We start from the raw sequence: 24639 nt of genomic DNA, 5'->3' as shown, positions 1-24639 counted from the left end.
ATTTGATCTCATAGGATTGCTGCCCTTCTAAAATGTCTATTTTCCCCATGTAGCATTTCCCATTTTCCTTGCTACATTTCCAATTTCTATGATGCATAAATGAGATGGGCATGTCCTTGCATGTGCAAAGAAATGACTGGTCCACAGACTGTATGTGTGCGTGTTTGTGAGTGTAACATCATTAGATCAACTGCTGGCTGGCCTAATTGTAAAGACTGAATCTGAAAATCACTCCCTCGTTTACTTATTCAGTGCTCCCTGAAAGACACTCAGTGGTTTAGTGTAAAGTGAGCAGACAATCTAGATTTTGGACACTGATGAGCCATAAATTTCCATCATCATGAGCGAGTGTAGAGCCTCACAACAGTATTTTTTACATTGTATTGCAGGTTCAGAGGTCAAAAGTACTCTTCTGTTCCATTGTAGGGATCTTTGAAGGCACCATATATTGAATATTTTTCACAGTCAGAAGTCAGATGGTAAAATAAAACGGTAGACACTGACTAGTCATACAGAGCCTGGCAGCTAAACACCGTGAGCACCAGCTTTTTCAGCCAGCTCCCTACATGTAGCTGAAAACAACTTTCTTTACAAAATGAGGACACTCAGTGCACATAACATTAATTAAACATATACTCTACGGCATACTGCTGTAGCACTGCTGCTAAAGCATTTCATCTAATAGCTATGTAAAGCTATCTAACACTATTTGATCAGCAAATGAGTATTAAATAAGAGTGCTGAATAGCTGTAGTTTTAATTTATTTTGTCAATTGATAGAAAAGGAAAAAGGCCTTTTTGTTTGTTTTTGCCACAGGAAGTTAAAGAAAGTATACAGCTTTACATTTCATTTTGCAGAATATAACTTCTGATAAACCCTTACTAAATTGTGTGGCTTTATTTTTTAACTCTCATAATGCATCTAAGGAAACTGGAGTTGGAAAATTTTTCTAAATCTTATTTCTTTGACAAAACACATACTTTTCTTGCTCTGACAGCTGAATTAGTTTAGAGATATAAAAATGTCCCTTGCTGCTTTCTGTTAATGACTAGAGCAGACGGTGTGACTCTCACTCACTGAAGCCTTGCCTAAATGTCAGCACACAGCTACACGACTGCATTTTACTGTCAACAAACCTCAACCTACATATGTTGTAATTCTCAATCACAGCTTTAGTTATAGGCACTTATGTGTACATACTCCACTCAGCTGAGCAAGTTAACCTGCCATCACTCTCCCTGATCCAAACCATAGTGAGGTCATGCAAGAGCAAGAGAGACTATCACATTGCAGAAACAAGCTACACCCCTGGAGCAGCTGCACCAAAGGGATCAGGGAGTTGCATTGGACTGATAAGGAATGACATCTCTGCTCTCATTAATGACCGACCTCTGGGACAAAACCAGGCAAAATGATGCATGTTAAACACTCAACAAGGATGGAAAAAGAAATTCAACCTATGTTTTTATTGCTTTAGTGCCTGAGGGACACTGAATGCCATAGATCTTAGTATCTCTTGGACTCCTGAACTGTAGCCTCTCATAGTTACAGCTACACTCAGAATCACTCAGTACTGAAGGAAGTATGTGTGATAGAAAAATGTTTTAAGATGTCTGGTGTTGAGTTTTTAACATGCTGTTGTGCCCTGTGTTGGATTCCTTTACTAATGACTGAGACACACCAGTCTTTAGAGGCTCAGAAATACATGGGATGTTACTGGAACCTGACTTGAGTTTCTCTCAGGCAGGCAGAAGGGTCAATTGGCCTCCTCCCTCCTACTGCTGCATTCATTTAGGGGAAGTTATAAAAGCAAGGCTTTGACAAGAGACTCTTAATTGCAACCAGAACAACCTTGTTTACTGCAAGTCATCAAGGATACTAGACCCAAGCCTTTTTTCCAGTGCACTAATGAAGAGCTTTATAGTGAGGAGGACTCACTTCTACACCTCTAATTACAGAGTGTTGCATTAGCTATACTTACTGTACTGGGGGGAAAAAAACAAGGAGCCTAAATTCCTGAGCTGTTGACATTGTTTGAGTGTGAGCGTAGTAAGGTGAGCTAGTCCACCTTAAAGACCGATTCATCCTCAGTGGGCCCCAGGTGTAGCCTCCCATGCTCTAGCATATGGCTAGACTGTGCATTTCCTCTGTATCGAGCTACACTGCATTCCTGCCTCGCTGACTGAAAACAAGGGTTTATTTGATCAATCTGAAAATATGCCAAAGCTTAAGTCACAGCTAGTCATGTTCTTCATCATCAAGTTGTCTTCATCCTGCTGAGGGCTCTCTTTCTCCTTCACCCCCCAGAATGCTCAAGTCTTGAGAAAGTCTTGTTTGCCTCTTCCAATAGCCTCCTCCCTCTCCACTTTGCACCTAATGGCACGTGTCACAGACATTCAAGTCCTTTTCTTTTTCATTTTTTTCTCCTGTGACCTCCCTTTCTCCTTCTCCTCCCAGAACTGTTGTGTCTTTTGGAAACCCTCTTTCTGTGTCTGCTCATCTGTGTCTTTAGTTTCTTCTGCACACTGGAAACTAGGCTCTAGAATTTCTTCTTGAGAACCATCCTTTATTCCCTCCCTCTCCTGTTTGCTCCCAGGTCTCAAACTTTGTTCACTGTGAAAAAGGCCAGCATTATTTTTTATCTTTATTCTTTTGTCATTGAACTGTGTCTGAAGTATCTCATAGTCCCCGCAGAGTGCTTTGTTCTATCTCCCTCTAGTTCTGCAGTGATCTGGTTAAGAGTCTCACTGTGTTACATTAAGGTCTCATTATTTTGACACAGGGCCTGGCTGTTTCTGTGGAAGACTTCATTTTGTTGTTGCAAACTGTGATTGGCTCTCTGCAGGTATTCAAAGGCCTCAAGTGTGAATGTCTACATATGGGGACTCATTTCAGCCTCTTAATGTGATTTAAAACAATCATTTTAATACTATTTTACAAAACTAAAGGATTTATTTACAGCCAAAAGGGGAGAAGGTCTTCTTTTTGTGATGAGAAATTGACTTGTATTGTATGATGCACCATGTGATCCTCAACTTATGTTTGTGGAGAGACTAAAAGTCAAGCCACAGAAGGTTTTATACAGTATAATTCAAGATACACATCTGCAGTAAAATCTATAGAGGTCCTCAAAGATAGTATTTCCTTAAATTGTGCGCACAAGATGAAAAAAGAAACACATTATCTTTGGGGACTACAGATGTTCCATAACCCTCAGAATTAGTACAACAAAGGTTAAATAAACCACATATTTTACTACTTTTCTGAGTGAGAGAGAGTGTAATGGTTGTGCACTTTGGTGCAGCCAAACCACAGGCTACAGATATAAGTCACAATCTGCTCTGTTGTAGATATTTTATCAGCTGAAGGTGAAAGCTTTTAGACCGCCTGAAAACATTTGTGGATGATAGATACAGCATTAATAAAGAGCAAAGATAACATTATTGCCAGCTTAGGTTGTTTAATGTTGATGAGTGTATCTGCCTGTTGGAGAATGTTTAATCGAAGTTGCATTACTCTGGAACTGATAGGAAATCACTTAGCACATTAACTTGCCTGACAGTCTGATAGAATCAGAGGATTATCAGATGCGTGAAGATATTGTGTTTGAATTGTTTGTGTGTTTGAACCGTGAAGCCCCAAAATGTTCCATCACCAGATTCATTCTGTCAGCTTATTGCAACATCTCATTCCACTTGCAGGTATTTGATGCTTGCACTGAGTGAAATATTCATATTTTAATGGCTCCACCATCATATCAGATGAAAATATCTTATTGCATTTACTGTATAACTTAATACACATTTCTACACTGGTCTGACACACTCAAACAAATTATGTTTTACCTGTGCAAACTGGGCATCAGTTATCCTTCTCTACTCATGTTACTCATGTTGTCCTCCCAACTCAGCTACACAGTATATTCTTCTAAGACTTGAGTGTTAAGACAGCTGTGGGCCACCCTATACAGCTTTATAACAGCAGATATAACTGTCTGCGTTATTTGTATGTTCATAACTCAAGTTTATACATAATATACATATAATATCCTATAGAATACACAAAAACATTTAAGTAACATTGACTAGAAATTATGCTAAAATGAATTTAGAATTCTCCAAGGATCTTTTCCAACTTTGAGGGTAATGGCTGCTTTTAGATTTCCCGTCTTACTCAGGGAAAGATGAAACATTACATAAACCCTTGTGGGTGAGGGATTGTTATATACAGAATTCCCTCCGATTGACTTTTTTCAACACTTGCAGATCCCACAGTCTCAGACTCCACGTTAGCTGCCAACAGTAGAGGTCATTGCACTGTTACACCCTCCCACCCCCAACTACAGCTGGCCTTTGAGGCATTACATTTGCTTTAATATGATGACTTCACCAGACGTCTTTACATTGCAGCGTGCTATGGCCAGACGCTGCAGTCTAAATCCCAACTCACCGCAAGTTTTCCCATGAGTCTCTCTGCGCACACTTCATTGCTTACAGCTGGTCCATTTTCTCAACAGTGTAAGATACAAAAGAATCTGCTTGTTTGCCAAAATTCCCAGTGCACAGCCAAGGCCTTACGTCAGTTGATAAAATTACTGATACATGTCTTAATGTGTACCTTTCATGTTCTTCTTACCTTGTCACCTGGATGAGGTCTCATTACAGATACACGGTCATAGCCTTTCCTTAAAAGTACCCACAATGCATCCAGTTTGCTCTATAGAAACAGAGAAGGTATCAAAACATTACTGTTAGAGTCATCTTAAATTACCTACATTGCTATTTTTAAAAAATGCTCATTTTTTGTGACAAAAACTTGATCAGGTCAAAGTTCCACACTGCGCACCTAACTCCAGCTGCATTAAAATGACCAGTATTATTCCAGCCCTTCAGTCATTTCAAAGTGTCAGACTGAAATTGTTTCAGTTCATCGTGAACTGATTCTTCATAGTTTTAAACACAACAAATACTTTGAGGATAAGGGCAGAAAATGCAGCTGTTTATCCTCACAAAACTGCTGGCTGTGCAGCCCTGTTCCCTGGAGGTCAGTCCAACAGGAATCTGGTTTCTATTAGCAATCCCCCGCTGACTGGGAAGGCTTCGTAATGACTCCTTTAACCCCATGCTGGCCCTGGAGGAAGGGACTGTGTGCCAGTAGTCACCTAAGTGTTATTACCTTAACACATCTCATGCTACTTTCACGACAACGTTTTAATAATGCTATTACTTACATATCCTCAGCCAGATTAACATGGAGTAATTTGTAACAGATGTTGTACTTTATACAGTACACATGCTAACAGCTGAAAAAAAAAAAATTAAATTAAATGTAAGCTGAACAACTTGAACAACTGTCTCACAAATCCTCTGCCATTTCTTATTTTTTATGTTAAACAGATAAAACTCATGATTCCTATATGTTTGCCATTTTTAGTTGTCATTGACAACTTGAGACTTGAAAGAGCATCTGTAGACCAAATACACTCCCCAGACAGTTTCCTCCTGGTACCTTGATTGGTGAGTACCACTTGCGTGGCCCGGGGGGTTTGTGCATGCCATTGTTGAGAACCCGTGTGGGGGGTGGCACATACTCCTGCTCAGGCATCTTCACTTTGGCATTTTTGGCCTTTTCCAGCTTTGCTCCTTCTTCTGTAGAGCCTTTCTCACCCCAGCGAACCTGATAATAGAGGGTTTGGAGATTTATGATGGTGCCACACACTACCTTCGGTGTTTTACATCATCGGCAAAAGTGGGAAAAGATGATCAGGTGTCTGTAATTATGAGTCTGTATGTGCTAGAGTTATTTGAATTTTCTGAAGGTTGTGGTCCTTAATTAGAATTGCCTTTAGAGCAGCCCCAATGGTCTTGGATCTTGGTAGGTTACTTTTAAGGCTCAGCCTAGCTAATTAACCCAACAGATCAGACTTCAGAGCTTACCTCCATCCTTTTGATTCCCCCAACTCCCCTTCCTCCATAGTAGGAGGCATCTACAGTCGGCCATTTCTTCTTAGGTGCTTCAAAATCCTCGTCATCCTATGGGAGAGTGACAGGAAGTGATACATTTATTAATGAACCACCAAATGGGTAAAATTATGTTTATTTTTCACTTTTTGTACAAAAATTTATTCATACCAAATGAACACCTAGGAGGTACCTAGTATAAATATCTTCTCACTGGTTGGCAGGCAGTTCATTTGAAGTAAATACCTCTCTGTCTGCTCTCCCCACTGAAACACCAGCCCTCATTTCTGTCCCCTCTGAGCTAGATGTCAGATCAGAGGAAATTACAAAGCCCACTGGCCAAACTTGTGATGTTTCAGCTCTTTAATACACCCTGTCTGACTCATAATCTATCAGCATGTCAAACTGAGGAAGCCATAATGAAGCCTGAAAGTTGTCTTTGAGGCCATGGTTGCCATTGGAGTCTGTTTTTGAAATAAATTCAGCAGTTAAACCTAATTTCCAGTTTAATTGGTGCAAATAAAAGTAGCCTGGTATGACCTGCTGTTACATGCTAGCTATAACATGAATTTGTTCATCTAATTCATGTGAAATAATGCTATTAGTCAGTCAAACTTCCATTCCACGGAGGTCCAAATGGCACCAGAGAAAGTGATTTGAAAAACATGAATTAAAGTCTTGATTACAAAACAGTCCTCTTTAAAACAGGACAGCGTGGGGGAAAAAGCCCAGTAAAAGTCAGGATTTCATTGTTATTCTAAGAGGGCGTTAACTCACATCACATCTGATGAATCGCTAAACGAGTGAAATCAGAGTTTTTTGCCAGGGAGTGAGTGAATGACTCTGAGATTTAAATTGTCAGTGTAAACTCAGCAATTACACAACCTAAACACTGGCAGCTGTCTGAATCTTAAATGATGAGCTTTTTTTTCTTTGAGTCATAAGAAACAGATCGAGTGGAGGCGGTGCAGCTCCTACCGAACTCTCCTCCACAACTGGCGGTGGGGGTTCATGGATGATCTGTGACACACACACACACACACACACACACACACACACACACACGCACACACACACACACACACACACACACGCACACACACACATACAGACATACATGAGAGGAGAAAGGAGAAGGTATTGTAATACATCAGAGGATGACAGAACTTATAAACACGTGTATCAAAAGTGTTTCTTTTGAATATAATCTGCATGTCAGATCAATGTGTTCTCTGTGTGCAACAAGATGGTTACACAACAACACATAGCTGAGGAATTGTTTTTTCCTACTTACAAGAGCAATGCACTGACCTAGAAATCTGCTATCCAGATTTTTTGGCCTGAGGTTGGTGTAGGAGAAGAGAAGACTAACAGGCTCATAAATACTGCTCTTATTTTCTGTAAGGGGCAATGTTATCCATAAAATGTAATAACATTTATTCTTTTTGTCTTTCCTATTCCTCTGATTTTTACTCTATATCCATCTAGTTCAGTTTTCAGAGAACATCATACAGCTGCAACACTGCAGCTGCACACAGACAGAATTTATTTTTAAGCATGTCCAGTTTAGTCTATGTCTTCCACCATCCCCTCGTACCCTTTTGCCCATATATATTTCACCACATGGGCTGTCAGTGTGTTTTTTCACCAGTGTAATAAAGACAGTTTCTTCTACATTAAATGCACTTGGCAAATTAAATGATCCTGATTCTTATTTGTGATTTTTCCTCCGTGCTTCTCCAAATCCTGGAACACAAAATGATTCCCCATGGTAACCTAGCATCGCTTTCCTAAACAGACTTGCTTGCACAGACTTGAATTTGCAGCTAAATGGACAAGAACAGAAGAAGTAAAGGGAGGGACAGCCATGTTGTAAAAGCTGACATCTCTCTCTGGCAATTCTCAGCTTTCCTGTTTCCAGCTCTGGAAACACTGGAGTTGATTTTGAAGAGACACTCCGCTTTTCATTTGCAAGGAGAAATACAGATTTTGACAGAGAGCAGCTGGTAACAAGAGAGCTTTTTCAAATATTGTGATGCTGGACTATGATTTTGACCACTATCTAAATCATTCTTATTTAGACGACTATCTACATTATGGCATATGACATGTTTTTTTCCAGACTCATTTCCTCCTTTCACTGTCTCCAGAGCTGCATCTGGAGCAGATAACTGTCATAAAAACACTTTGTAAAACTTGTTATTTCTGATGAGTTATCTTGCTTCTAAAAATCTCATAGTAACAAAGATGTCAGCCCACATTATTCAGCCTGTGTGGGTGTTTGTTTCCAAATCACTAGCTGGAAATTCAAATAATTCTGAGCCATTATTGGTGGAAGAATTTGTTAAGTCTTCCAGTGAATATAATGATGGAGTATTGAGAGGCGAGACTAAGAGGTCAACTGCTGTGACCTTTGGAAACACAGATTATTTTAACAGCAGCATAATTACTTAAACACATGTTCACCCAGTGGCCTTGACCTCCTCTGGTTGTGAACTAAATTCAGCTGCAGGGATTCAAAGGAGCCATACGTCCTTGTTTGCTCATAGATTCTAACCTTCTCACCATGGGAGTGCTGTTTAGGTTAATAAGATGCCTTGGAGGTGGGGGGCAGCGTTAGCCAGAGAAGACAGACCTGGAAAACATTGCTACCTTCCAGAAGTGTTTTAAACCACCTACATTTATGTAGAAGAGTAGACCAGAAGCTATCTGTAAAGCACGATGTGTGCGTGTTATTCTTGCATCAGTGTTTTAGAAAACTCACCACAGTGCAGCAGAGAGGCCAGAACCACCAGAGAAGGGCCAAGACCAGGAGCAGCATCAGGATGAGCAGGGCTATAGCCAGGATGGTCCCATCAGACTGTGACAGAGACAGACACGTCAACGCAGACAGTCTGAATATGTAGAGCATTAAATCCATGTAAACCACTTCTCTAGGCTTAATGCCTTTCGGTTTTATCTTCCACAGAATCACTACTTAAAGACAGTGACTGCTTATGCTGAAGTACTTTTATTAGTCTGCATCCATTATTTAGACATCCTATTAAGTTTGTATTGGACTGTTTGGATCAGTTTTACTGGTTTGTTGTCTACTGTTAGTGCTGGTCTGTTTTTTTTTCTAATGCAATACAGCGTGACCCCAAAGGAATCCAGTTTCAAAGCTAAATGCTGCTACATTGTACTGTACTCACACAGCCCACAGTGGTAATGGTGACTGAACTGGAGATGAAACTGAGTCCTTCGTTCATACTGACATAAAGGTTTGCTGCCCTGGAAAAGAGAAAGAAAAATGTCTCAGCTGTCATTAATGTGGTGCCCTAGAAAAACAGTGGATGGTGTCGTATGAAACCTCACATTCATTTTAATAAATTATAGGACTTACATTCCCTCATCTTGAAGCACTGGTGCAGGGCAGAGAAGATATGTATCTTCCACAATCAAAGGCTTCACCACTAGAGCAGAGGAGGGAAATGGATGGATGAAAAACAGCACAAGCATCAGCCAAAAATCCAATCTTGTCTTGTGGTAATAGTAAGTAGTAGTCACTGACATACAAAGCTCCTGAAGCAGTAGTTTTACCCACAAATCATGACCTGAATCACCTTCCAAATTATGTCATAATTTAGCCTGATTACAGAAACATTACTTTATTGACTAATGCCACATGCCTTCACTTCAACAAGTGTTGGGCAATAAGAGAAGGGAATCCATGCACATGTTCAGTTGATATCACATCTTTGACTTAATTAACAAACTGTCTGAGAGGAGAGTTTCTTCAAAACAAGTGTCTTTGTTGTCTGCTGTCTGAGGACATCTGCATCCCCATCAGAAACGCAGCTACAAACTATCTCACCACAGCTTTTGTTTTTCAGGCAAAATCTAGGTCCCTTCCTTGTCCAGCTGGCTTTTAGGAAAGCGGCTCCAGCAAGCATCATCGCCCAAGCCTGTCTGTTTATCCTGGCAGGGGGAGAGCATACCCCAGAACTGAGGAAATCAACACAAGCAGTCACATAGGTCGCGACTGCTCCTCCCTGGACACACCATGCAGGACGGATGAGGAGGGGTGAGGGATGGGGGATCAATGCCGCCAAAAACAGCTCAGTGCCAATACAAACTGGGCCAGATATGGTCCCACTCTTCTCTGCACCCACTTCGCACTCAGAATGGCCTCACACTATTAAAGCAAGACGAAAAGGACAACTACAGACATGCCTGGTAAAGTGCTGATGGGACCTGAAATCCCCTGAAGATACAGATAAAGATACTGGCAAATAGGGGAGACCGGGGCATGTTGTCACACTTTTCACAATCTTCTATAAATCTTGAAATCAATGTATCATATTGTTAAAAAAAACTGCATACCAAATGAAAAAAGTCTGAGGCACATATTTTTATTCACTACATTTTCATTTCTTGTTTCAGTGCAGAATTATAAGCATATGAATAGTGAGTGTGAACATGTGACACATTGCCCCATCAGTGGGTAAGTTGTCACACTATGTGGGGTAAGATGACACACTGGATTTTACAACAAATTAAAGCAAGAAACAATTAAATTCAGCTACAGAAAAGGTTCGATGAATCAGTGAACTTTAATAAATTCCTCAAGTTCGATTAATCAGTTCCAACTACAACTGGAAATTCTTTTTAGAAAAATAGACTGGATTTAAGTCTTTCTCAGTGGAATAGCTCTACTGAACAAAAACAAGGCACAGATACTCATTCTCATCTGATGAAAAGGTATCTGGACTTTCTAGAGGAACTACTTTTAAAGAAGAGGAACTTTCTTTACTGTTTTAGATTTGGTTCTCTGGAAAAAATATGTTTCCTTGTAACTTAACTTCCAATTCAGAAACAAGTTCAACTACAGGAAAAAAACACAAATTAATTATTTAACTTGAATCCATCCTGAAATGAGGCCATGAAACAATCAGTTACAACTGAAACAGGAAAATAATTTCAAACAAACTTAGCAAACAAAATTAAACCTGGCAACCAATCAATCAAACCTCAAGTCACATGTGACAACTTGCCCCAAAATGCCTGAGACAAGCTGCCCCAAACTGCCATGTTTTCTAATGTTAGCTATATCTTAAAGTTAGCTTAAAGCAGGACATTAGCTTACGCATTGAAAAGAAACTTTATCCGTCCCTTAAACAAGTCCAAATGCACAATTATTGGGGTTTTTTTTAACTAGAAGAAGATCATTACAAAAAATATCAAGTTAATATTTTTTATTCTGTGAAATGTGAAAAGTGGGGACATTGGTGCTCACCATGTGCTTTGCTTTTCTCACACAAGATGTGACATCAGACCACATAGAGTAGTATTTCACTTATAAGTAGCGCCCTCTAGTTTTATAAATATTAACAGTGTGACAACTAACTCATGTGACAAGAAGCACCAGTCTCCTCTACTCCTAGTCCATGTCACAGTGTTTTATTGGACTGCTTACTCCCCAAGTGTAAGGAGAGGTCATGTTTTATTGTGAGGTGCAGACAAGTGCACATAGTTCAACTTTAAACAGTAAATTATCTGGAATTATTGCCTAAGATGGCGTTCAAGCTTTGAAAGACTATTCACAGGAACGGATTGTCGGCAAGTTCAATATACAGACTTCCTGGGAAAACAAGTCGAATATTTAACCTCTTGAGTAAAATTTCCATGATCTATTTCAACTTAGCTAATGTCATCTCTGAAACATTAGTTCAGTTATTTGGGAAATAATCTTATTTGCTTTCTTGTCGAAAGTTAGATAGGAGGATTGATGTCTCATGTTTGCTCAGTAAAACACTGATATATAGCCAGGAGATAGTTGGTTTAGCCTAGTATAAAGATTTGAAACAAGGGTAAACACTATCCTGGCTCTGTCCAAAAGTAACAAAAATTGGCCTACGAGCACCTTTACATTTCATTGATAGCTCACACATCTTGTTTGTTTATTCACACAATAGAGACAAATTTAATGTTTAATGGGCTGTTATGAATCAGCCATTTTCTTGGCTGGAAGCAGTGACTTCAGGAACAGGTCTTTATGATGTTTCCAGGCAACCAGGAAAGACTCAGAAAATAAAACTGCAAATTGTCAGATTCATATCTTGTTTTTTGGATGAATTAAACAAATGAGATACAACATGTTAAGTAGTAAGTCTTAAAAGGGCTAGTAGGCAGATTTTGTTACCTTCAGACCAAGTGAAGCTAACTGCTTGCCCCTGTTTCTAGTCTTCGTGCTAAGCTGAGCTAACCAGCTGTTAGGTAGAGCTTCATAATCATCACACAGACAAGAGAGTGGTATGGATCTTCTCATCTAACTTTTGGCAAGAAAGCAAAAAAAAATATTTAGCAGAATGTCTGTTGCTCTTGTCTCTCATTATTCACATAGTTCAGTGTTGTCCACTGCAGCATCTGTCACCAAAACAATGGACAGCCTGGGACAGGACCTGCCAAATCCCAGCTCGCCTGACTGTATTTGCTGCTACTTTTTCCTGGCGACACATGCTCAAACATCGATTCATCTGCTCAACACATGTTAGTTACATATTGCTGCTTTCCTTTCTATCATTTTACAGTATTTGCAAAATATGCTGAGGGCTGGAGCAAAGGAGTCAACAAAGGCAAGTGAAGATAATGTGCTATATAAGAAATGTTTTTTCTTATGTGACTGTTGCATATTTATCTCGAGGCGAGCTAACTGTGGCCTAATTATTTTCATTTAAAGTCCACCCCTGATGTAAACAAGTTCCAGAAAATTGTGTGTAAACACTTTAGAGAAGTGAATGAATCTGGAGGGGCAGTATACAGTTACAATGGAACTGACATAAGGAGATAATTTTACTCAAATTGTTTCCATGTCCTCTGTTTTTCTGCAGGAAGTTGTGTGTTGTGTCATGCAGAAAAGAAAACAATTCAGAGGAACTGTTAATGTTTGATTAACACTTAAAGGACTTTAAAAAAAAAACTTAATTACTAGACTTTTATTCAAATAACAAGATGCCTATGTTGAATGTTAATGGTGTCACCAAAATACCCATCATCAAAGTGAACAAAACTGTCTCTGGATTACTAATAAGTGCTGCATGTGTGATACCATGCATAGACATACCATATATGCTTGGAGTATATGCATGAATGAGGTTTTAAAAAAACATGAAAAAGTAGAAAAGATGGTTAACTGTCATGCAATATCAAAACAGACCACTTGGAGAGAAACAACTTCAAAGAGATTTGATAGTCTAGATAAACAGATAAAAAGTTAATGAATTTGATTCACTGGAACATGAGGATGCAGTATGCAGAAGTCAAGAAAGAAACATGTCTGTTTATCCTTTCTACATCAGAAGAGCAGACAGTTTGTTAGTGCCTTGACTCTGGTGAATGTGTTGCTTTGTAATTAAACCAGCACCCCCTGCAGTTACTGTGGCACGTATGGTAGGAAGTGGTTTTAACAACTGCTAACAGTAAGCCACTAGTAAGGACTGAGGAGAAATTGGTTGTAACCCTGAGGCCTTTTCCTTCCCACTGCCTCGTGTGTGGTACTCTTTCTGGCTGTTTTCCAGGTTGCAAAATTACACAGTATGTTGTTTAAAACAACAACAAAAAGAAAAACAAACAAACAAAAAAACCCCACGCAATTCCAGTAACACCGGCAAGGCTGTTTGCTTGATCAAAGAGGATCTCAGCTGTGCAGCTCACTTGGTGTTGGACGTTTGGGAAGCCCGACTAAGTGTAATTCTGATGAATTTTACAATGGTCTGCTTACTGAACTGTTGTTGAGTGATCAGGTTTGAGTCAGCAAGTTCTCAGTTAAAACACTCAGCATTCAGAAAAATGTAATGAATCAAGGACTGTGTTGTTTCAACATGTCAATGACATTCAGTTGAATATCACTCACTTTTAGTGAGGGTGTCGTTGATTCGAAAGCTGCACAGGACTTTATCAACATTTCGGGCATGGAGGAATCCATTTCCTCTCACCACCACCTGAAAGGATTCTGAATGCGGAAAAGAGAAGCAGAAATGTCACCTCTACAACAGAATATAGCTTTAAAATTAGGTTGTTTTTTTGTTCTTTTGGTCCAATATAATAAACAACCCCCTCATTACTCTAATATGGAACACTCAACTACCACTATTTCCTTGTCAGTATGGGCAGTGACTTGAAATGCCTTTGGAGACAGAAAGATTTTGTTGTCAGAGAGACTTTGAATAGTTGATGTTGGTCAGCATATGGTATAATGCTGATGTTCCTCTGGAACCATTATCACAAACCCAGCACATGCCACATTGACACCTCTTTACAATGAGGAAAATGATGTTTTCCATAAAACAATGTATTATGACTGAGTAGCACTAGGAAGAGTAAAGATCCACTGTGTGTGGTAAGTGTTACATAGGCCCTGATAAGACAGCTTGTTTGTGTCTCCCATGACGAGTAGCTGAAGATTTCATTTTCAAGCATCCTAAAGAGGATGAAAGAGAAGAAAATCTTCCTTTTCTTACCTCCTGCGCAGATACTAGAGGGTTCTGCTGCCAGGATCTCGATACATGACTTCTTCAGGATCTGAGGGGATAAGGAGAAGATTATCACAGAGTTCGTTGGTGCAACACTTTTTCAGCAGCCAGCCTGCATATCTCAGATTTTGAAACATCCTTAAACACACAAAAAGACTTGTGGTAATCTATCCTCCTCTAAACTGACTAGTTTTAGCCACAGCCATGACTTCTATGTACGTATTTGAAAACCTTTTGCCGCTGGGGTCTCTTGGCTTAAAGCTTCCATTTACACTCCGTTGTGGTTTGTAGACACATCTGATGCTCTCCAGGAACATATAACCCTGAAGACGAAGACGGCTGATTCATGACCCACTGCCCCGCTCACATGAATAAGAAGCAACAGCCCTCAGTTTGCTGTTAATCTGCTCCAGATGACAGTCAGCTGCCTGACCTTTAATTCTGCTCCACAAACCTCGTATCCCAGTGACAACAGCCCCTCTGTGACAAACTGCTTTTCATTTTCTCAAGCTAGAGGATACAAAAATTTAAGTCAACACAACTGAGGTGGGTCTTAAGAGATACAGCACGCATTTTGATCATGTTTGGCCAAACGTCGGTCGCACTGATCAAAAGAAGGAAAGTCACAGTCACAGCAGGTTTTCCTGGAATTCTGTCCCTGGCCAGGCTCCATGGATGGAAAAATGTATCGTGCTTCAAACCAATTTTGACTTGTTTCCTGTGTGTTATTTGATCAGTGTGTTGATGAATTAAAGGTGAAGTGATGGAAGAGATTACATAGAGACCATTAAGGCAAGATGATTTCCTACCTTAGAGTTGTGTATCAGCCCTGATTATAGTTGATGCTATTTGAACATGTTTTGATGGCAGAACTGAAATGCTTACCGAATCAATGACCCCTTGCAAAGCCTCAAATCCATCATTCACAGGGAAGACATGATCCTTGCTATCAGCAATCTTTGCCAGCTAGAAAGGAAACAAGTCATTACATTCACAGGTAAAGTCACTGTTACAGTCATTCATCTAAGACTTCTTTTCAGTCATCATCTAGTTGTCTAGATGACTTGAAACCTCAGACACAAAATCAGTTCAACTTGCGGGATACCTGATTAAACAAGGGAAGTTCATATGAACACAATTAACAAAATGACCTAATAGAAGACAAAGTGAAATGATGTTCACACCACGCAAAGGAGAAAAATAGGCTTCTTGACTCACTTGGCACTGACTAGGCTAACAATTACTTGGATAATGCTGTGGAAATTGATCAAAGACATTTGAAATAAGTTCATGTCCTTGCTGAAACATTTAACTCACTAGAATACATTTACTGCAGTTGTCTAGGAACAAAGTTGGCAGCCTAAAGGCTAAGTTGTGTGTCTGATGGTTGTATAAATAGTTTCAACTGATATGAGAAAATAGATAGTGACCGAGTGTTTGGTTGTGAGCTGTGCATTTATGTAATATAAAGCACTTTATAGCTACTTAAAACATTGGTTTCAGTGTTTTCAAAATACAATTTTGATTTAAAGTGCTTCAAATTTAAAATCTAACTATCCATTTCACTCCTTTAAAGGCAGATGTCATCAAGCATTAAGGCACAGACGAAAAAAAAACAAAAAAAACACACCTGTGTCTCATTGAAGTCCTTCACCCCCACACAGTAAACTGTGGCACCCAGGCTTCGGGAACGGTTGGCCTGTCAGGTATGCACACAAATTCACAGCAAAAAAACAGGAAGAAGATCAACACCTGGGTTCAATTACACCTCTGCATTTCACAACATTTCACAACCAAAACATGGTGATAACAGGCATGTTTTTGCCTGACCTCTGAAAAGATTTAACAAGAATTTGGGCAACAACATTTTCCCGCTTGAATAATATTATTCAGACGTCATATGGCAACAGAAATCTCACACAGATGCCTTAATACCAAACATAACTCAAAAGCCAAACACTTCATTTCTAAAAAATAAATTTGATGTTGACACTGAATGTCTAAGACCTCCCACAGCTGCCAAGAAACAGCATCTCAAGCTACTGTGAATGTCAGCCCTACTTTGTCCCTGCCATCAACATGTGTCTGAGGACACAAGTCTCAGGCTTTCACACGCCTTCACCTTTAGTACATTAATGGTCTGAGGAGCAAATAAAGCATTAGATCCCAGTGCAGATGTGAGGAGGATGACTGGGCTTGGATGTATAAATCTAACAGATGCTTTGACCCCAATTTTCCAGACTGAAGGAAAAGGATCAAAGTGGTGATGTATGGGGTGGCAGTGTTTGATCTGGTCCATCATGAGCAGAGTCACATATTTCACCTGGTTGTAATTTGTGTGACCGATTTAACCTCTCTTTAGCTCTCTCACCTCTCTTTCAGCGTAGTAGAAAAGATCCTCGTGCAGCTCTCCATCTGTCAGAGCTATGATAACACTGGCAGTGCGATAACCTGCAGACAGGAAGAATGTGATCAGTCCTTCTCACTTAACTTATTCTCATATCCTTTACAAATAACTGTGCAGCATTATTTAGATCACATGAATTACTTTTCTGATAGCTCACAGTCTAATTTGTTGTACTTCCAATCAGAAATAAAAACTCATTCTGAGCTGTCACACAGGTTGGCTTGCGACACCAAAAAATTATACAAAGTCAACTCATAGAATCCCCATTCAAGGTTACATACACTTACTGTCAACTTTATTAGGTGCACCAGTGTGTCAGATGTAATCCAATACAACTGCTCTGTCATAAAGTTAACTTTTGTGACACTCAGTTTTTGTAGAGACTGTCATAGAAGTGTTGATTAAATCATACATTTTAGCATTGAGCTCATAGTTAATGATTGTGTTGTACCAGACTGCATTACATTCATTAGATTCTACAGATATTCCTAATAAAGTGGGCACTCAGTGTATTTCTATTACCTGTGAACAACTGAAACAAAGAATGTGTTCTACTTGGTCAAGTTGTATAATCTGAATAATTTGTGGAAGCCTGACATTATAAACTGTCCATTTTAAAGATAAATATACATGTCATAAAAACAATAACTGTGCAACATAAAGATGTTACCTTCAGTGTTCCCATAGTATATCTGTTCACTCGCCTGTGAAAAAAGAAAAGCTGGATTGAAACAATAGATTATATCTGGTAGCACACAGTGACTGAAAGAACTCCCCCATTTGCATTAACACAACAGTCATTCTGTGCTCTGGACTGAGTGGAGTTTGTGCTGAAGAGATCCTGGAGACAAAGCAGATGCCAGGTTTGGAGTTGGACATACAGAGGCCACTCACCCTCAGGATGCCTTCGTGCATGAAGGTGTCTCCCCCTGGAAGAACCCTCTGAAGCTCCTCCAGACCTTTGCGAATGCGTTCCCTGTGAGGACATAACGAAGACAAGGTAATTTGCATTGTTGATAATCTAATCTAATATATATAAATATTTATTTTGTCACATTCATTTGTGAACATACTTTTGACTAAAACCAGACACTGTGAGGTGTGGTAACAGAATAACAGTTTCCACAATGACAGCATTCGCAGAAAATACCAGCAATGTGCAACAGATGAATAAATTGAAACAGTATTGGTGTGTATTGGCTTGAGAAACTGTCACGCAGATAGACAGGAAATGGGCCCTTTGTAGAATAAGATATGAGGGAAGCAGTGAAACAGTGAAAAGACTATGTGGCTGCTGAGACACTCTGCTGAAGTGAGATTAGACACATAAGCTGCCCACAATGTGTCGAAAACCACATGATAAAGTAGTTGTCCAGACGGATGACACTATAGACAGATCACAGCGAGGGAAAGTATCTGTCTGGAATCGCTTCTTGATCGTAAAACTGCAGTTGGGATCATAACTGTGTGTGACCTGTGTCCAAATCTGGTATTTCACTCATTCCTTTCAGCTGGATAACAGAAAAATAAAGGATTAAAAGCAATTTTGAGGGGGATGTGCACCCACCTGTCTTCTGTCAGGCTCATTAAGATCCTTCCCTCAGTTGAGAACACAATGAACGACATCCGCAACTGTGGACTGGGGCAAGGAGAAGAGAAAAATATAGATCAGTAATCATTTCTTTTAACATGTTTTCCCACAGAATGATGACACAATTATGAATTTTTTACCTTATGAATTTATGAGCTAGATGTTCAACAAAGTGGTAGATTTCAGTCCAGTGATTCTGCACACTCCCAGATCTGAAGGAGAAGAGAAATTTCAAATTAATGAGGAGCTCTTTCAACCACTGTTGTGCATCTAAACTACATGACCTCTTTTCTCTACTACTGTTTGACTGCTGTGAAATTAACAGTACACCATGGACAGTTTATGAGACAATGGGCCCCTGGACACTGACTTTAGAAGATCCCCCACCCCTCTTACATAGTAGCAAGAGACCAAGACCGAAAGAGACAGAAAATGACTATGAATGATGCAACTCTTTGTATTTGTTTTGTATCTCATTTTAGTCATTTTGTGTCCCTCTCTAGCCATTCACTCTCATTTTAATTTATTTTATTTTATTTTTACTCTATGTACATATTTAACATTTGGTTTATATTCATCAACCCTATTTTATAATGTCTGACTTTGCAGTCATTATGTGTCTCTTTGTAGTAATTTCTCTTAGTAGTTGTTTTGCATTCCTTTGTAGACATTTTACATCTCCTTGCAGTTGTTTTGTGTTTCCTTGTAATTGTTTTGCAAATCTTTGTGATCATTTTGTATCTCTTTGTGGTAATCTCTTTTTTCTCAGTTGTCGCCCCCCTGACCCTTTGAGCCCCGGGGCCTGTGCCCAGTTGGCCCATTCAGTAATCCACCCGTGGAATAGACTGTCTCTACAGGGAGCAATTGAACAAAAAGAGTCTGCAGAATAGTTCTGCATGAGTAAACACTTGAAGCAGTGCAGCTGGTTTGAGGAGTAGCAATGATGTCGTACTATTCAGATTACTGTTAACATCTTTATAATGCACCTGCAATTATATCAGTGTTATTGGAGTCAGATGAATGTATCCTCATTAAGCTTTCATGCAACCAGCTCCATGATCACAACTAGGTCAGTGTGAATGTTAGTCATCTTGCACACTATTCCCTCTCTGCTAATGAACTGAAAACTGAGTTGTTGCTATTCACATTTTTCCTTGATGTTTTTATTGGACTTTATAGCAACTGCCACAAAGTCCTCTGTATCCTGCTCCATTGTTGTCAAGGAAATAAAGATAAAGGGATTAAAGATTTAGAAGCATAGAAACTTCTCATTATAGTTATCTATCATCTAATTTAATTATCTACAATTAGCAATACACAGTTGTATCTGGTTAATGGGGATCAGTTTGTGAGCTTATATGTATCAGTATTGCTGCTTATCGAAATATCTTTCATTTAAACTGTGTTTTTATAACCCAACGCCCCCTTGAAACATTTCTCAAAACACCTATTTTTCCATTGTTACCATGACACAAGTCCCAGCACAAACAGCCCTGCCAACAGGCTGAAACACTGGAACATCTGGAGCTAATGGAGAAAGGGCAGCGCAGACATGGAGAGGAGAGAGGAGAGAAGAGGAGAAGAGCGATCAGGGAAATACTGCAAGAGGACAGTGAGGGTAAGTGGAGGGCATCACTGCTAAAAGGCAGGCGAAGCTCCCACCTGGAGAGAAGAGAGCAAAAGGAACAGCCAAGGCAATTAATTGGTGCCTGATAATAAACGTGTAATATAAATCTATGTCGTCAAAACAGTGGTCAGGTTAACAATTACTCTCTGTTACACACAATTGCCTAATTTCCCCTCAGAGGAACAGCAGTGTGCCTGGCGTTGGCACTGACATGTACTGTAGGACAACTGGAAAATCCATCACCATCACTGGAGGCAGAGATTCTTTAAACAGTCAAGCTACAGAAAGAGAAAGAGGGCAGGCTGTACTCCACTAACTCTATCTTCCAGATAAGAAAAAATATGAGTTGGAAGATAAATTTGTTGTTGACCTAGTTGGAAAACATTTTTGGCTTGTGGTAAAAAGTAAAAAAAAAAGTAAGAAAAACAAGTTGTTTTAAACTAGGTTTGCAAAAAAAAAAAGGCAGTCCAAAGGCAACAGTCTGGGTAAGTTGATTGTCAGTGCCAGAGCAGCTGCGTGTATATTTACCTACAGTATAAAGTGCTTTCCTTACAAGTCGTAGTCAGGGGAACTCAGGTAAACACTGCTCATGAGTGACACTTGCCATTTTTGGGAACTGTTTTCACGTGACGAATTTTGCTGATTTTACTTACAAATGCATCATGCTCCAAATAACTGCAGGAAATTATAAGAATTTAAAGGCCATATCATGCAGCATCAAAAATGTTTGATTCATTTGATCAAGTAATCGTTCACTGTGGTAGCTTTAATCAGGTGACCCTGTTGCGTGGCTGAAAGGAAACAGAGAGATCACCAAAAACCAGGTTAGATAAACATGGAAAATGTTTCTAAATCAAGACCAGTGTATCCAAATGACTTTGCAGGCAGGCTAAACATCCTGTGTCCTACTTGAGATACACAGACTATTGGTGAAAACATAATGATGCAGGAACTGGATGCATTTACTGGCAATAATAATTAATTTGTTATTTAAAGAGGATGAACACTAACCACAGCAGTCAGCAACAGTGTTTATAGTCTCTGCAGCCTGCAGCAGACTGATGAATGAGGGAACACCTAACACACCACTAATCATCACCATCTGTGGGCATATAACATGCTGCCATGAAGATTGATGCTTATCAGAGTATTGCATCATCAGTCCATCTATCCATTTTCCTGCATGACATGACACCAGGGGGCGTAATTATAACAGAAAGGGTGATGACATCATGAAAACATTTTGGCAGGCAATGACTTTCACTCGGAGAAGCACAAGACCGACATAACATGATGCATATTCACTTTATACATTCATATGCTTACAATGCATAAAGAATTGCATTGTGATACCTTGTTAAGGCCCTCAGCAGAGACAGGTGGGTGGAATAGTCAAATCTGGTTCAGTCACTGGAGATACAATGCAGGATAACAAAATAACATATTGTTCTTATTCAACCCCATACATTAGCTGATGCTTTTCATCAATGGCTTACAATTGTCAACAAAAACCATCCTGTTCATCCATCCCCTCTAACAGTGTCAGGTAACGTGTGTCAGGTAACTCACTTGTCCAAAACAAAGTAGAGATCAAAGCCTCCAAAGCACGAGGACGACCCAGCCTGCCTTCTGTCCTGGTTCGGTCCAGCATTACCGGCAGTCAGAACAACCAGCGCAGCACCAAACACCACTGGAAAGAAGGAATTTCTACACCAGCACGAAGGCATTATTCCAGCTGTGGAAAATCTCATACAGATGAGATGATGAATAAAACCACGTTCGATTTTTTAAAAATGAAGTTAATCCTCTTTGCAGGTTCTTCTTTCAATACTCCACGGGCGTCTTCACCATTGGAAAAAAGCAATAATCCAAAGGAAAGCAGTGAGTGTAACTCAAAGGCTGAAGTGCAGTGGAGAGAGAAAGCATAAGTGTTGTGGGTCTCACTGCTATTGTTGTTGATGGGACCCTCTCATCACTGGGTCCAACGCAGCATGCATCTCAAAGATGAGAAGAGCTCCACAACCCTCCCACTCTTGCTGCTCTTTGTTAATGATAAAGCCATGCAACGGAGAGATCCCCAGACCCTGGATGTCTAACTCTTAAAGAGTCTTTGCAAAAGTCTCCTTGCATTTTCGAGCGAGAGAGAGAGGGAGAGCGAGAGAGAGAGATGAAGAAGTGATGAAGACAATACAGTGGAAACACCAGAATCCACTGGTTTGTCCTGCCACCTAGTGGCGATAAGCAGCTGGTTGCTGCTTTTACACCAGTGGACCATGACAAACACAAAATCAATGACCCACGAGTATTGGTTATACTGGGAAACCGTGTATGATCTACTTGTCTGGAAATGAAGCTTCAGTTTTGGGAGAAATTGCATCAAAGAGGTGTTGACTCGCCTATGTACAGTCACTGATAAGTGAAATTTGGAAACACAGAGAGCAGATGAATAGTGTATCTTTTTGTCACGTCTGTAATTCATTTAGTTGGGCAGTTCCAACTGACAGACGTAGTAACCCAATCCTGCCAATGGTATGCACATGCAGGAAGTTACTGTCAGTTGAAAGAGGACAGAGGACTATCTTATCTGTTTATTCTTGGCAATAAAATGGTTTATTCAGTTTATTTATCATCAACAGCATATTGTTTGTTTTCACATGTTGAGACAATCCATTAATGAGGAATTTGCATGAGTTAAATCAGCACAATTATCATTCAGCTGTTAGTGCTGTCTAGTTCAATTATTGTGTAAACAAAATTTATGTTCTGGTAGAGCTGATATAGTTCCTTTTATGTATATTGGTAAATAAAGAATGAGTGCATAGATCAAAAAATCATTTCTAATTTTGGAAAGTTATATGATGATAGTGATAGACCAGAATCAATCCATCATCAATTGAGAGAGAATATTGACATCACTTCCCTTGTACATGTAAAATGATAACATGTATATGAAGTAAAATATGGTTTGAAAGAATCACTACAAGTGTAACATTATTGATATCTAATGTCATGCTCACAATATAGTACCATCTTTGCTTAAAGTGCAGCTGGTTCTCAGAGGAACAGCAGAGGATTTGACGCAAACAATTTTATCCAGAATGTCACATTTACTTACGATAAAAATAAAGTTTTGCAGTACTCTACAGGTTACAGCTCATCAGAAGAGCTCCCTCTCACATTTGTAACATGCAACAAACAAGCAAACTGGAAATTGTTCTGTGGATTAAGAAAAATAAATAAATGAACCAATACATTCAAATAACCAGAATAAATCATCAGAGGGAAATATGAGAAATATTCAGCAGTAAATATGCAAATACAACATGTGGAATACAGGTTTTAATAAAGATCCAGAGAGCAGTGACATAAATGAATTTGGCAAATGACACTTAATTATGAAAGTGCTATATGTTCATTTACTGTTGAGGACAGTAAAACCAACAACATTTGGGGAAAATGATGTGAATAACAATGAAATCACACAGACCCTTCTCAAGAACTGTGTGCTACAGATTAACTTAGTATCAACTCTTACCGGGAAATCAGGGAATGTTTGTTTGGAATTGTCACTATCGCTGGTAGATGGAGTTTCCCATGAAATTTTCCCTCTGAGAAACTGGATAAAGTAATTGGAAGAAACTGAAGGGGTCTTTCCTCTACATACTGATGCTCTGACCATTTTGCATGACCATTTTGCATGTGTGGAAGGGTTATACTATTTTCATTACTTTTTAAGTAGTGCCAAGGCACTGAGTCTGTGAGACTGAAGGCAGAGCATAAAACAGCCAATCTAAATCCAAGAATTTCTTCACAAGAAAAAGAAACAAAAAGCATTATGGGTTTATAACTAAAACTAGATTAAATAAAGCTACACTGTAAATTTACATACATTATTTTCTCCAAAAGTACAAAACAGTACAAACAGCCAGCAAGCAATAACGGTGAAAATGCACTGTGAAACAATCACAAATAAGTAGAATTACTGCAACTTGTGGTTTGTTTAAAGAAGCTAGTCAACAAAGCTTATTTAGGACACAAATTGGTCCTAAACTTGATACATGTAAATCTGAATTCAATTTGTTGTGCTATTGTGGAAAAATATTGTGGAAACAGCAAAAAAAGAGAGAATTCATGAACAAATTTACACATTTTATTTGAAATTTTATTCATAACAGAGATATATCTCCAGCTGCTGTGCCTTCTGCTTGCTCATTTATTCGAACTGGTTCCAACCAAAACAAGAGTGTTTGCTGGTGGGAAGCCAGTGAGGGATCACAGCTGCATGTCTGCCTCACAACCACCATTTCAAAAAATAAGAACATCCCTTATGTCTTTCAAAACAATCACTCTAACATGCCCTTCCTGCAGAATAAATTGGGCAAAGTACAGATGGGTTGTCCTTCTTGTGTACTATGTAATCACATTTTTCTGGGTCAAACACTGTCACACAGTCATTAGGAATCCTGAAGGGGGTGGAATACCTGCAATCACACATTAAACACTTGTATATGTAGATGATGAATTATTTTTCCTTCCATTTAAA

General features: G+C 39.3%; 1 protein-coding gene across 2 annotated transcripts in view; it reads right to left on the bottom strand.

The window, feature by feature from the left end:
• Positions 1-24639, bottom strand: part of LOC108878530 (anthrax toxin receptor 1) — a 28976-nt gene that overhangs the window by 1932 nt on the left and 2405 nt on the right. For both annotated transcript variants that reach the window (XM_018669341.2, XM_018669343.2), the window contains 17 exons: positions 21666-24577; positions 18610-18681; positions 18446-18517; positions 17773-17854; positions 17549-17582; positions 16843-16922; positions 16102-16170; positions 15357-15437; positions 14460-14520; positions 13853-13951; positions 9344-9413; positions 9153-9231; positions 8726-8821; positions 6940-6981; positions 5938-6033; positions 5510-5677; positions 4637-4717 (listed from right to left, as the gene is read on the bottom strand). In XM_018669341.2, coding sequence (XP_018524857.1) covers positions 4637-4717; positions 5510-5677; positions 5938-6033; positions 6940-6981; positions 8726-8821; positions 9153-9231; positions 9344-9413; positions 13853-13951; positions 14460-14520; positions 15357-15437; positions 16102-16170; positions 16843-16922; positions 17549-17582; positions 17773-17854; positions 18446-18517; positions 18610-18681; positions 21666-21847 — 1464 coding nt within the window. In that variant the 5' untranslated portion in view covers positions 21848-24577. The remainder of the gene's footprint in view (positions 1-4636; positions 4718-5509; positions 5678-5937; positions 6034-6939; positions 6982-8725; positions 8822-9152; positions 9232-9343; positions 9414-13852; positions 13952-14459; positions 14521-15356; positions 15438-16101; positions 16171-16842; positions 16923-17548; positions 17583-17772; positions 17855-18445; positions 18518-18609; positions 18682-21665; positions 24578-24639) is intronic.

Source organism: Lates calcarifer, linkage group LG13 (assembly GCF_001640805.2).
Source record: "Lates calcarifer isolate ASB-BC8 linkage group LG13, TLL_Latcal_v3, whole genome shotgun sequence".
NCBI lineage: Eukaryota > Metazoa > Chordata > Actinopteri > Centropomidae > Lates > Lates calcarifer.
The sequence above is the reverse complement of the archived record's forward strand: the minus strand, read 5'-3'. Positions and strand labels throughout refer to the sequence as shown.